This window comes from Gopherus evgoodei, chromosome 24, assembly GCF_007399415.2.
Source record: "Gopherus evgoodei ecotype Sinaloan lineage chromosome 24, rGopEvg1_v1.p, whole genome shotgun sequence".
Classification (NCBI taxonomy): Eukaryota; Metazoa; Chordata; order Testudines; family Testudinidae; genus Gopherus; species Gopherus evgoodei.
Window position 1 is genome coordinate 3,099,878 of NC_044345.1, and position 14,748 is coordinate 3,114,625.

General features: G+C 50.7%; 1 protein-coding gene across 4 annotated transcripts in view; it reads right to left on the minus strand.

Annotated features, from left to right (window-relative positions):
• Window positions 1-14,748, minus strand: part of LOC115639262 (signaling lymphocytic activation molecule-like) — a 27,390-nt gene continuing 12,642 nt past the window's right edge. For 3 of the 4 annotated variants that reach the window (XM_030541749.1, XM_030541753.1, XM_030541752.1), the window contains exons 2-7: window positions 12,199-12,531; window positions 11,157-11,441; window positions 8,057-8,155; window positions 5,484-5,557; window positions 3,205-3,300; window positions 1-2,093 (exon numbers count right to left, since the gene is read on the minus strand). In XM_030541749.1, coding sequence (XP_030397609.1) covers window positions 2,037-2,093; window positions 3,205-3,300; window positions 5,484-5,557; window positions 8,057-8,155; window positions 11,157-11,441; window positions 12,199-12,531 — 944 coding nt within the window. In that variant the 3' untranslated portion in view covers window positions 1-2,036. The remainder of the gene's footprint in view (window positions 2,094-3,204; window positions 3,301-5,483; window positions 5,558-8,056; window positions 8,156-11,156; window positions 11,442-12,198; window positions 12,532-14,748) is intronic. The other variant, XM_030541751.1, reaches the window with a different exon arrangement.

Genomic DNA, 14,748 nt, shown 5'->3' on the forward strand with positions numbered 1-14,748 from the left:
TGGAGGATTTTATTGTCAGTGTGTTATTTTTTTTTTCTCCTTTCCTATAGCTGGCACACACAGTCAGCTCATGCTGCACAAACAACATAAGTTGTTCTCTGAGGTTTCCAAAGCAATTTACAAATGTTGATTCTCCCTCCATGCTGTATGTTGGTATCATGATGCCCATTTTACAGCTCAGAGGAAAAACTGAGCCACAGGGAGGCAAAGGGACTCACCCAAGGTCGCACAGAGAGTTGGTGGCAGAGCTAAGACTAGACCCCAAGAGTCCAGCTGCTTAGTCACCGCACTCTGACTGCTAGACCATGTTGCCTCCCAAGTTAATGCAACATGAGAACCTTTTAAAAACAATCTGTGTCATTTATCAGACTATCCCTACCCCTTCTCACAGGTCAGAGGGCTAAGTAAGTCAGGAACGAGTCCGCCCATGGTTGTGAGAGGGAGGTCTATTCTCTGATGGTGAAATTCACCCCAGCACAGAGGGCCGGCTGAAGGGCTATGCATAACTAGAGCCATGTGCAGGGTGGAAGCGCTGTTTAACAAGATTTCAAAATATGGCTTCATTCTGAATCGAAACGACAAATTGCAATTGCTTGGGGGCACTCGGAACATTTCGCTTTGATGCCATTTCATTCTGAGTTCAGCTTTTCTAAAAACCCCGTAGTAGAATTCAAATACGTGAGATGCATTGTAATATCTGATGCAAAATTTCAAAATAATTCAGAATGAAAAGGCCTTTCCCAATGAAGAACTGAAACGCTGTGTTCCAAAAACTGTCAGAATGGGACGTTGCAACAGTACTGGAATTGTTCCCCTTGGTTTTCTTCCAAAATGAAATTCCAGCAAAAAATTGACCTGACTTTGCATGGCGTGTTGATTTCAGTAGAACTGCACATTCCTATGGAAAACGGTTTTGGGGACATCTCTCCAATCAGCTCTATGTGCAGGCCACAACTCCATAATGTGCCACTCTGTCCCCATCTAGGGGTCTGCATAGCAAGGTTGGTGAGCTTACAACAGAGCTGGGCGACTCGTGCTTTGAGATCCAGGGTTCAAGCCCCACTGCGGACAGAGCCAGGATTACAAGTGGGGGCTTGTTTGGGGAATTCAGCAGGGGGGATTTAGGATCAAACTGGAGTGTAGGCTTCATGCTGGACCTCTGTGCGGGGTGAATTTCACTATGCAGAAGCAAGTAGGGGAGAACTGATCCTGAATATGGAACTGATTGAATCAAGATGAACCTGTCCAGAGCAGAATCCCCATGGAGCCTGCTCCTGCTCTGGGACTGAGAGGCAGATCTAACACTTCTATTCTATCAGCAGTGGGGTGATAATACATAGGGACCGCATTCACATGGGCCAAATGCGCAGAGGATGTAAATCTGTAGCTCCATTGCAGACCAGGGAGCTAGGCTGATTTACACCAGCTGAGGATCAGCCCCTTAGGAACCAATTCGCTTTATTTTTGAAACCCTCCGTGACCTTGCAATAGACAGATTCACTGTCTCTGCTCCCCTCTAGTCCTCCAGCATCAGCCTCTTTTCAGAGCCATTGCACCATCTGGCTGCCGGTGGTGATTGAACCTTCTCCTATGCAGCTCTGGCCACAGGGAGCAGCCTGTCTGTATCTCCCTCCTAGCCAGTCTCACCTGCGATCCTCCCTCTTTTCCTGTGCTTGTCCCTCTATCTCTCCAACCTAGGGTTTTATACGGCCGCCCATCATGGTGACTTTGGGTGCCTCTCACGCAAAGTCCCTCGTGGGTGTCTCGCCTCACTTGGATCCTTCCCCTCTGCTCTGCTGTTATGAACTCTGTGACTCTCGTTTACAGCCGCGGATCTCGGTTTGAATGAGACACATTGTGCCAACTGCTATTGCACGGTGGAATTTTATCCCGCTTCTGTGGAGCCAAGTGGGTTTTTGCGTGGACATGGGTAAAAGTTCAGCCAGCTGGAGAGATGGGTTTCTGCTGCGGGCAGGGTAAAAGTCCGTCGGTGTCTCCAGAGCGGCTCCAATTTTGCACATTCCCCGGGGAGGGGTTCAGCTTGTTGCAGGCATCACGCTGTCATAAATGGTCATCAGCCCTGGATTTGGGGGCTGGGAATGAAAACAGGGCAAGAGCAGACAGTGAGTGCGCAAACCAAGCAATGCACATGGATTGAGGCACTACCAAACCCCCTGCAGCCCCATGGCTTCGGCTGCCACTTTCAGCATTAAAGGGAGCGGGAAGCAAAGCACCCACTGGCCCATCAGCCCGGGGAGCTGAGTTCAAGAATTGCCTGTCCTGTTCCCAGCCCTGCAGGAAGAAGGAGACATAATATGCTGGCAGAGTGCGTGTGCATGTCAGTGTGGTGGGCCATTGGACGATAACAGCCTACTACTGCTTTCATCTAATTCAAACTGGAGCGGGGCAGAGAAGGGCTGCCAGGGTGATCCGGGGAATAGAGGGCTGATCGTTCCAGGGAGGCTTGTTTAGCCAAGCCAAAGGCAGGCTGAGGGGGGAATCTCAGAGCCATTGAACTAAAGGACAATATTGGCACCAGAACAAACAGGGATAAACTGCCCAGGGGCAAGCTGAAGCAGGAGGTGAGAAGATTTCTAATCATCAGAGGAGGGAGGTTCTGGGGCAGGCTCTCAGTAGCAGCAATGGGGGGAAGGGGAGGGGCAAACAACCCAATTGGTTTGAGGATAGAATTTGATCAAGTTTATGAATGAGATTCTGCGAGGAGGGTGGTTGAGAGAACAGGGACAGGCCTCCGGGACCCAGGAGGTCCCCGCTGGTCCTATGTTACTATCTAATCCTGGAGCTCAGGGTCAGAGATTTGTGCTGTGGGGTGGACGTTCAGGGATGAAAGCCTGCTGACACCGAAAACTGCGGGGCTGTTGTGCAAACAGCCAGCTCGGCTGCTGAAAACGCTTCCCGGGGCTTTGCCCGTGTTCCCAGGCCGGACGCGTCTAGAGCCAGCGAATGAGTCGGGCAAACATCCCCAGCCACACTCATCTGCACCTCCAGCAGTGCTGGCCCCTCAGCACATGTAGGTCAGGAATAACTCCACTGAACCCAATGGAGGATCAGGCCCAACCTCTTTTCTGTGACCCATCATCTGCTCCTACAGCGAAGGGCTGGATGCAGGAGCGAGGAAGGGATGGCTGATGAGAGGCATTAACTGCGGGGCTAGCAATGAAATGCACTCGGATTCCCTCTCACCTGAGCCGTGTCTGGAGGTAGCCCGGTGGCGCAGACGTAGATGGTGGTGCACTCAGAGCACTTCACCACAGGAGGGGGGCGAGAGCTTTTCTGCTGCTGTGCAAAGAGAGAAAACTGAGCCCAACATCTTCAGCGGAAGGAACCCACCACTTCCTGCCCAGATAGGGGAGAGCCACATGTGCTAGCTGCAGCACTCAGCCTCCTGGAGACCACGCTCAAAAGTGGGCCAGGAAACCACCTGTGACTGTGAGGGTCTTAGGAGAAATTCTCTCTGATGAAGCTGACATTACAGTGGCTGCTTCTGAATTACAGGCTAGATTCTCCCAGGCCAACATACAGGCCAGCACACCTCTCTACACCACCATCCGCCAGCAGAACTGGCCAGATGTGCAGAGGGGCTGCATGCTCAAAGAGCGTCTCCCTGCTGCTCCAGCCCCAGTCTCTCCCAGCGGGACATGCAGAGAGCTCCCAGCTACGGCCTATTGCCTGCCAGTGCCTGACCAGAGACCAAACTCATCTCGCTGGAGCGTGACTGCTGCTGGGTGCCAAGCCAGCCGCCCAGAGGCGAAATCCCCAGGCACTGCACAGCCACTCCACACCTTCCCTGACAGCCTGCTTTAGCCACCTCAGCTTCTGCAACACCCCCGCCCCCCGCCCCGATTCTGATCTTGTAGAGCATCCTTTGGTCCACGCTATGTATGGATTCAGTGATGAGCCTCTATCGACACCCAGTGGCCAAAAGTGTCTGGCTCGCAGGGCTGCTTGCCTTCTCCTTGAGACTCGCCCAGTGAGCAGAGCCACCTTTTGGGTAAACTCTCACTGAACTAGGAAATGACCTCAGCGGTGGACAGGAACCGCTTCCCGTGCGAAACTATGACCTGGGTAGTTGCTCTCCATTCAGATCTGTATCTGATGTTATCAGTATTTATGCTGCAGCAGGCGAGATTCTCCTTATGGGGGAGTCTTGGAAGCATTTTCGTTGACCACCCCTCAGCCCTGCGATCGCACCGTTGTGGCATGCGCTGCACAGGGGTCACTGAGGGCAGAATTTGGCCTGCAGAACCTTGGGTGATTTGCAAGAAGGGGAGAACTCGGCATGGCTTGCCCAGAGGGGAATGTAGCTGGGCTGGCTGCTAGGAAACCAGCACAAAACGTCCTCTTAGTGACTCGATCAGGGAGTCACTGAGAGGTGAGAAACATGGGGCTAGTCCTCAAGTTCCTCAGAGCTGCACGAACTTCCCCGTGCCCCATAAGGAATGTCTATACCCCACGCTATGGGCATTGACTCAGTGTGAGCCCCAGCCCCCTTTCTATCCACACACAAATCAGTCTGACTCAGGTCAGCGAGCGCTCGGGACCCTGGTAAGGAGAGGGTCAGAGCCCAAGCCCAGCTGGGACTCAGGTCCAAGCCCTGTCTTTTGCAGCACGGACCCAGCTCAAGCTGCAGCTCTGAGTCAGAAGGTCTGCGTAGCGCAGTGCGGATGGGTTAGCGAGGCTGTGAGCCCCGGGTCCAGCAATTGGAGCCCAGGTTTATGATTCATCGTGGATGCTCAGGCGTGGGCTTGGAAACAGAGTCCACAAGCCCGGGCCTCGCAGAGCTGCAGTGCAGACACCCCAGACAGTTCTCTAAAATTACCGCTGTGAAAACTCAGCTGGGGTCAGGCCATTTGGTGGCGGCTGCGCGAGGTGGAGCGGAATCCATCACACACACCCCATAGCTGCGTCTGTCCCTGCTCAGCAGACAGGGCATAACCTTCTTCAGGGCGGTAAAATGAGAAGACTCAGCGACTCACGACTCGGGCGCGGTTACAGGGAGCAGGAAGGAACTAGGTTAGGATTGTCAGTTTTGGTTGGATGGATTCCTGGAGATTTCATTGCTTGACCTAATCTTTAATTAAAGATTAATCTTTAATTCCTGGAGCCTTCAGGCCAATCCTGGAGAGTTGGCAACCCTAAGGTAGGTGAACATTGTGAGTTTTCTGAATATAGCTGGATGCTAATGCAGTTTAAAATCAGTCCCAGAAGAGTGTCAATTCCCCTTTGTGCAGAAACGCCTATACACAACTCAAACCCAAGCGAAGCAGGATGTAGGTGATACATGAGCCTTGTGGCCCTCTTCCCAGGGTAAAATTCACCCACTTGGTAGATAGGATTTTAACCTTCTAATGATTTAGTTGGTGTTGGTCCTGCTTTGAGCAGGGGGTGGGACTAGATGACCTCCTGAGGTCCCTTCTAACCCTGATAATCTATGATTCTATGAATGGAAGGCCTTGACTCACCTCCACCCTCTGGACTTGTGAGTAAATTGTGCAACTTTCCTTTTCCTCCTTCAGCTGTGAATGTTCTTCCTGTCCTGATTGGAAAAACAATTGCAAGGGTTGTTAGGGCAGGAGACACACAGATGTGACCATGTCAGCCTTGCGATCTAGATTTGAGGAGATACAGGCAAGGACCTGTCAGAATACATCCCAATGCCTGCAGTCTAAGTGTTTGTCAGCAGAATAAGGCCCTAATGAAATTCTGGCTTCCTCTAAGATAGCAGTTCCCAAGCTGTTGGAAGTTCAGCCGCCTGAAACCAGTCACATCCCCCATCAACTTCACCAGGTGTTGTGAAAGGCTGACCGACCGGGCAGGTCAAAAATTTTCCATCCATATGGTTTTTTGACAGGAAAATTAAGGTTCTTGGCTAAACAAAAATTTTTCATGAAAAGTGGCTGCTTTTGACAGAAGATTTCAATAATTTGTCAAAATAGTGAAAAAAATATTTAAGCCAAAAGTTGAAACGTGTCAATTTAAAATGGCCTCATGGAAGTTGTGGTTCCAGATGATTTATGCTCCCATTCGTCTTTATGGGCTGAACTCTCTGGCTGGACTTAATTTCCCATGATGCACCTTGCCCAGGGATTCCTGCGCTATATCTGCTCCCCTCAAGGAGATGTGAGAGAGCCATGCATCATGGGACATGTAGTTCATCCAGGTGCCTGGCCTATACAAGACAATGGGCACATCAAGTGCGCAAACTATAACTTCTAGAAGGATTACCCATTGCCTGGCACTTTGTGCAGTCATTTGCTCCTATGCAAAGTGGTTGTGACACACTATTTTTCTGATTTGCACTCACATCGCACTAATATAAGTGCTTGCACAAGATGAAGTACAAGGATGAATTAATTGCACCTTGCCTTTCTATTTATCTAAGATGTACGCAAGATACCTATCATGTTATATCGAGGCTAGGATCCCTCGTGTCCCCTTGAAGTCATGAGAGGAGATCATATCACAAGAGCACATGATGAAGTATGTGAGTCAAATGATATTCGAGTGGTTACATTTTTTTTTTAACCTTCCTTCCTGCCTTCGTATGCTGGGTGGAAAATAAGACTTCTGTTCTCTTTAAAACTAAAATAAACTGTTAGGTGGAGTTCCCTTGAGACTGAACGCACGGCAAGTCTGCTCAATACAGGTGAAATTTACCCATGTGCAGAGACGCAGCACAAAACCTACGCACTAGGCATTTCCAGGCTGGGTCAGAGCCAGGATCTAGTTAACCCACTTGCCTGTATCTGACAGTGGCCAAGCACCAGATGCAGAAGGCCAGGTCTGCGCTAGAATCGTTTGCTGGAGTATTCATGTGGTTAGGGGTGTGATTTTTAATGATGTTTTAAAACCAGCAAAAGCCCTAGCATAGGCACAATTACACCAGCAAAAAAGTGCTTTTGTGGGTATGGCTTATTTCATTTGGGAAGCCAGAATATGTCACACCAGCAAAAGCAATTTTTTTGCCATATAAACTTCATCTACACTAGGAAGATTTGCCAGGATAGCTATATACCTGCAAAGCTTTTCCAGTGTAGGCCTGGCCACAATCTCTCCTGCGTCAGGTCCCCATGTGTTAAAAACCAGCACATCCCTACATCACAGGGGTGCTGCGGGCATGACTGTATTAAAAATTGTGAGGGGCTTTTGCTGCAGTGATGGGGGCCAGGTAAGTACCTTAGAGAGACAAAACTCTGGATGTTCTCTTTATCTGGTGTATATGTCCAACCCCTCTTTGAATGCTGCTAAATGTTTGGCCTCAATGACATCTTGTGGCAATGAGTTCCACAGGCTAATAAAGGAGGATTTACATGGTGCAAGGACTGTGTGCTGGCCCTTTGCACAGGGATAAATTTCACCCTAAAGTCGCATCTAAACACAAGTGTCGTACAGCTTTAACTATATTGGCGTATAGTGCTACAACTCCCCCCCACTAGAGTGGACGGAGTTATGCCAGTAGGAAAGGTGTTTATTCTTGTATAGGAAGGGGAATAAACTATACTAAGATACCTTTATACTAGTATCACTAGGGTTGTACTGGTATAAATGATTATAGCCATAACTGGAAGCATTATACCAGTACAAAAACTGTGCATTGACCAGGACAAAGGCTTGGTCTACATTCAAGAGTTAGGTCGATGCGCAGCAGCTTATGTCAACCTAAGTATGGAAGTGTCCATGTTTAAATTTGGCTCCCACTAATCTAACTGTCCTGCTGCGCCGACTTAACACCACCTCCCTGAGCAGCGTAGAGTTACAGGAGATGTCATTCGGTTGACGTGGTGTCAGGTTAGACACTCCAGGCCTTACATCGGCTGTTACCGGCTTTCGCGAGCCGTCCCACAGTGCCTCATGCTGACAGTATAATCGATACAAGCATTGCTGGTTGAGGACGCGCACGGCCGACACGAGGCGCACGGTGTAGCCACGCACAAGCACTGTAATGACTGCGGCGGCTGTATGCCGACGGAAGTTAGGTTTGCAGGATGGACTTGGCTTAAGAATATAACAAGTTCCCAATGCCTTGAAAACCTACCTCTGTGTCTCAGCCAGTATGTGACCCCTGCACCGAAGGCCAGAACGCCCACAATGGCTATTGGCACGATGGATTCCACAAGCTCATTCCTGAGCGAGCCTGGAAGGTGATTTACAAAGAAAAGAAGTTGCTCAGTAACTGGTCCCTGAGCTTGGTGCCCTGTTCTAAGGGGAGGTGATTGTTAACCAAGAGCAAGGGCTCATGCAGCTTTTAGATCACATTGCCGCTTCCTTTATCTCTTTAATCTCGGTCTATTATCTTTGTGTACAGAGAGAACACAACAGAGAGAAAACACAGGAAGTGCAGAATCAGCAGAAGGTACGGAAGGCCCCAATCCAGGCTTCACTTGAAGTGTGTAAATAGCCCCGTTGAGACTCTCTGTGGCAAAGTAAAGGGGACATAAAAACAGGAATCAATTATAACCCCTTTCCGCGTGTATAGACTTCAGTGTATCTGAGCGTCAGACCTGTTGTCTACACTAGGGCTCCCCGTGTGCTTAAAGTTAAGCACGCTAGTGTTTTGCTAGACCAGGGTAAAATTTTCAAAAGTGATTTAGGAACCTAAGCGCCATTTTCAAAAGGGCCAGATTTTCAAAGGTATTCAGGCTCCTAACTCCCATTGGTTTCAAAGGACATTAGGAACCTAAATACCTTTGAGGGTCTGGGCCTTAAGAACCTAAATCTAATTGAAATTCAAAAGTCACTAGGGGCTGGATTTTTAAAGGCACTTATGCACCCAATGCCCATTGAAACCACTGAGAGTTGGGCACCTAAATACCTTTCAAAATTCAACCCCTAAGTCTCTTGCTGTCTGTCAGCATCACTGATGAGCCGGCAGCGTAAGGGTTAATTAGTGACCCAAGTAGCGATGGTGCAGCAGGGCCAGAGCTACTTCAATGGAGCTGGGAACTCAGTGGAGGAAGGAGGATGCTGGAGGGAAGAACAAGGCGAGTTCTCTTCTGGGAGGAGCTGCTGGAGGCCAGGATGAGGTACCCCCTGAGGTAGCGTAGGGGAGGGAGCAGGGGGGAATTGTGCTGGGGAGGAAGTCGTTCAGGAGAACCTTGGCTGGGGCCAAGAAGCCAAGTCCAGTCAAGTCCCAGAGGGACAGAACAGAGAGGTGGACGTTGTTTGTTCGTGCACTTTAAGTTGGAGCTTTAGTAACCCCAGGAGGGGCGCAAACTGTCATCTGACTTGGCATGAGGGCCGGGCCCTTGACGACCCCGAGGGGAAGTCGAAAGAAGACACCCGCTGGAACTGGCCATCGTGGGGCCAAGGCAGTGGGAGGAAGACGGGAGAGGCAAAGTCCCCTGTAACGCCGTGTCTAGGCACAAGGGGTCACCCTACAGGTGAGAGCACCCGCTTACAAGCGCTCTTAAAATGTGGTCCTACGTGCCGAATTCTTACATGTCCCAGTCAGGTTCCAAACACCTGGAGCTGCTCCACCCATCGCTGCTTCGCTCTGGTTTTACAGAGGCCTGACTCCGTTCCCACAGCTGGCTTCCCAAGCTCCTGCTGGCAGGTTGACGCCACGGAGGAAGGACTACATCGAACGCTGCTCTCTCATTATTAATAGCTATCATTGGTATTGGGGGGTGTCTAGGAGCCCCCGTCATAGGCCAGGCCCCCTTGGCGCTAGGTGCTGCACAAACACAGAGCAAAGGGACTGCCCCGCCCCCAAAGAGCTTCCAATCTATGGAGACCACAAGAGACAACAGGACAAAGAGGGGAGCACAAGGAACCAAGGAGACAATGAGGGTCCTAGTGTCAAACAATCGTGGATCTGATTCCCACTCACTCCAAGGTCCCTTTCCCATGAGTGTAAAGAGGCCTGGGGGTGACTGAGAATCAGGCATAGACTCTTTATTGTCTTTTTTTATGTCTATACTGGTTCTTCTCCCAGCCCTGATGCTCTAGTTACCTTTGCAGCAGGACTGTGATACAGTCTATGTTTGTAAAGGGCCTGGTCCAGCTGGTCACGAGGGGATGGTTTTTCCCCCCAACACAAGGCAGCAAGGGGCAGGGTAGAAATCTGGGTCGGACTATGTTAATTCAAATGGAGACTTAAGAGAAAAACGTCCCAGGTTGAGGTTTAAATGTCTCATTAAAACACCCCATAAAAGTCCCCTGCGTCGTAAAGGAGGTGACAGAAAAACTCCAATGAGAGAGAGACTCTCTCCCCCAGAGGCTAGTCGAGAGGAAGTTCCCACGGAGGATTTAATGTTGCAGAAGGTGTGATTTATAACCAACCCTGGGCTTTACTGTACTGTAGCCGGGGCTGCTGCATGATTAGCTCTGAAAACCAAGCAACCATGAAACCAGAGGCGGGATTTTTATTTACACTAAAGCTCCCACAGGGCAAAGACATCTTTATAGTGAATGCAAATTCCTGTCACAGCCCCCGTTAAGGCTGCTTTATGCACCCGCAGTGGTGTAAAAAGCCCCGGGTGTAAATCAGCCCTCGGCCTCACGAGGAAACGGACCAGTGCCCGTGTCTGTCTAGACGTAAATAGTGAGAAGATAAGGTGCCAGCAGATGGCACTCAGGAATATGAGGTGTAGCTTGGGGGTTTGTAGGCCCCCTACAAATGGCTCCTTACCCAGAGCTCTGAATGCCTGGGGCCTGCAATCTGGCTGCTGAAATGGGCCCTTTGAGCTAGTCCTGCTTTACACAGGCACATGTGAGAGGCGAATCAGGACTGTTGATTTCAATGGAGCTGTGCTGCCATGCACCAGCTGAGGATCTGGCCCACTTAGGTACCAACGCTTCCTTCAGAGCCCGTCTCAATGCCCATGTCTTGGGTGGTGTCCGTGGGTTTAAGCCAGGTTGGCAGGGCCCAGGGCTCAGTTCTGAGCTCAGAGACTTGGGCCCATCCCTGTCTCTGAGGGTGGAGATGGATCCAGAGCCTGCACAGAAGACCCAAAGCAAGGTAAAGATGTTGGGCCGAGGCCTGGCGCAGCTGATTTATGCCAGCTGGGGATGCGGCCCCTAGAACCAAACCCTGGTGCCAGCGCAGTCAACAGCCAAGCAGCCCTTGGCCCCGGTGGGCCCAGGCACTGCACAGTCAGAGGGGATTTGCCCATCTCTTCTCCAGCCCCACTTACCGCCTGGCTTGTTGGCGCACTCCACCGAGGAGCTGAACCTGGTGGTTTGCTGGCTGACTATGTTCCTGGCGGTGCAGGAGCAAGAGACGCTGCCCTCCCCCGGGGTGAAGGAGAGGTGCAGGAAGCTGTCATTGTAGGAGAGCAGCTGGGAGGTGTTGCCCTCACTGCAGTTCCAGCTGTAGGTCACATTGTCCCCGCTGTTCACCACACAGCTCAGCGTCATGCTGCAGCTCTCGTTCCCCAGGGTCCTGCTGACCATCTGGATGTCGGGGACGGACACCCGCTCTGTAGGGAGTGATGGGGAGGGGAGGTGAATGGACTATCTGGAGAAGGATGGAACTGACAGCCCTGAGTGAAACGCTGCCGGCCTGATGCGGCTCCCAGGCCTGCTCTGGATCATCCCTTCTCCAGGGCATTTAGACGTCAGCAACATTGGCGCCATTCGATTGAGCAGCAAGTTCTAGCCGCTAAGGCCTCCTCTGGCTGCCAAGTTCGGTGCAGCACCATGAGTAGCGTTTTATGCAAATTATACCAGAGCTCAATTGCATATTTGTGAATAATTTGCATATACTTATGAATGTCAGATTATGCTCCCAGAGCAAGGCTTGCACAAAACGTGGGCACTCTCACTAAGGCGGCTGGGTGCTGGGGTGTCTCTAGCAGGTGGGGAGGAGAGTGGCTGGGGGCTGGGGTGTCTCTAGCAGGTGGGGAGGAGGGTGGCTGGGTGCCAAAGGGCTTGTGGGCCATTGGGTGCTGGAGGGTGTGAACGGTGCTGAGGCTGCTGGAGTGGGTGAGTGCCAGGGTCTCTACAGCACCCGCCTGCAGGGAGAGGCTGGGACTAGAATAGGCAGCAGCTCCTCCCACAGCCAGCACGCTTGTCCCACTCCCTCCAGGACCCCCGAGGCTGGACTAACTGAAACCATGCACCATTTTCATCACACCAATGGCCTTTTCTCCTAGCAACTGACCAGCCACCGAGCAAGACCAGCTATCAGGACCCAGCATAGTTCCCCAAACCTGCATAGGAATACTGTGCTCTTACCATACACTTCCAACTGGAACTGCAAAGACTGCTCCTCAAAGCGTTTGTTCACTGTGTATTCATAGTGCCCTGCATCCGTTCTCCTGGTTTTCAGTATTTCCAAGGAGAAGTTCTCGGGATGAAACTTGATCCGCTTCTCCATGTAATTGGTATAATTTCTTCCATCATAGCTAGCTAGAAAGGTAGATGTCTTCGTGCCTCCATTCAATGCACTTCGTTTCCATCGAGCGTCGCTAAATTGCACAGTAAAATTCTGAAGTTTGGGCGTTATGCTCAGCAGCGTTGGGCTCCCCAGGCTTCCATAAACCGTTTTTTCCAACCCAGAGTTCATGCCTACAAGGAGCAATGAAACAGAGTTAGCGCAGACATGAGTTGATGTTTTACAAATGGCAACATACACAGCGTCGTCCACCCCAGGAGATCAAAAATCCCGAGTCAGACCTCAAAAACATCATGAGATGTTTAAAAAGTTATATATTCTGGAGCTCTTTTATTTGCCATCGACTTGCTGAGCCTTTAGGGTTACAGTCAGGCTTCCTTTTCTAGCTTTTCTCCACAAACAGGAGTGCTAGAAATTTACTTTCATTATTTTTTCTAATGAAAGCAGAGATACTCACCTAATCATGTGACTCCAGGACCTCGGGTTTGAAGAAACCTCCCTCCTGCTCCACCAAAAAGGAGACTTGTAATAAAATTACAAGAGTTGGCAACAAGCCAGCAAAAGTTTGATGTTCAGACTCCACCAAGCCCTGTTCCATTACTAAGAGTGTGATTGTGTCTTGGGCTGCACTGCTGCCCATAAGAGCGGCCAGATTGCGTCAGACCAAAGTGCATCTAGCCCAGTATCCTGTCTGCCGACAGTGGCCAGTGCCAGGTGCTTCAGAGGGAATGAACAGAACAGGGAATCATCAAGTGATCCATCCCCTGCCGCCCATCCCTAGGTTCTGGCAAACAGAGCCTAGGGACACCATTCCTGCCCATCCTGGCTAATAGCCATTGATGCACCTATCCTCCGTGAACATATCTAGCTCTTTTTTGAACCCTCTTCTAGTCTTGACCTTCACAACATCCTCTGGCAAGGAGTTCCACAGGTTGACTGTGCACAAGGGGGAATAAGACAAGTGGGCAGGGAGGAGCGCAGTCTTGGCTCTGCCCCCAGCACACCATCCAGCACCACACAGTTAGTGAGGGCCAGAGGTTGATGATGGCACTGCTGGTGGAAGGGGGAAGCAGGATTCTGATCGTGCCTCTCTGAATTTCTCTCTTCTGTGCCCTGCTCCCGAGAAGGAACCATTGCCGACACATGGCAATGAACGGCTCTGGCGGTGGAGGGCACAGCAACAGTAGGCTGCTAAAAATCACAGTGTAGACAAGGGAGGCCCAGCTTGGGTATGTAGCGAGAACATAGGGTACGGTGCCTAAGCAGTGCCTCATTGGCTGCACAGCTGTTTGTACCCGGGCTAGAAGGCATGCGGTGTACAGACTCCACATGCCGCTGAAAGGAACGTGTAGTGTAGTGCAGTGCGTGTAGACGGACCTTTCGATTTGTATTAACGAAAACGCTTGGCAGGTGGTCCAATGCTGGGAACACCCTACTATCCGCCAGGGCCAAGAACACACCAGCCCATTCGAGCAAGACACAGAAAATGTTTTCAATGGACGTTCCATCTCTTTCTGAGCAGGTTAAAAACAGGAAGACCTGCAACACGCGTCTTTCTAAGAAATCTGCACCTGGTATCACTTGGCTCATCTCCATTGCAGTCAATGGCAGCCAGACCCCCAGCACGTGCCGTCTGGCCAGAGTTCTGCTGATGTCAACGGCTCAGAGCCCAGCTACTGTAAGTTGATGTAGCGCTGTGACACTGCTGGGTGCCTGCTGAGGATCAGGCCCATTGTCACACTGAAATTAGCGGCAATGCTTGCCCAGCCAGGTCAGGGTGGCAGGGGCTGGCCCAGCTGGTAGACACTTGGGCTGGTTCGCGTACCAAGAACCCCCACTCCCTTCGCGGGCTGACAGGAAACCCTCGAAAAATCGACACAAGCGAAAAAGTTTTCATTGTCAGCAACGGTTTTCTTCAAGCGCTTTTAGGTTGTCAGAAGAAAAGGCAGCTCTGTGATGATGTCCCTGCTGCTTTCACCAGTCCTCTGCTTAGCTGAGGGGCCAATTACTAATCACACCAAGGCCTTGTCTACATTCACTTTAACAATGGCGGGCTAGTTAACAATGGGGTGGCCTTTAAGCGCAGGATGAAGGGGAAAGCCTTTGCTTGACTCAAAGCAGTTCTGAGTCAGACTCCAAGCTGGCGTGAGAGTCCCTGGCAATGTAAGGCTTAGTTAGATTACTGTGCTTTTTTCTGGGAACTATGGGCTCAGGAAGGGGATGACAAATTAGAATGAGTTCAGAGGGAAAAAATGACTGTTGCAAGGGTTATCTATGAATAGCTGATAAAAGGTTAATATATGAGAAGTCAGTTGTTTCAATAAATGACCTGTTGGGATGGCTGATTACACAACCCAGCCTGCTAGAATACCTCCAGCTGATGTGCTTAG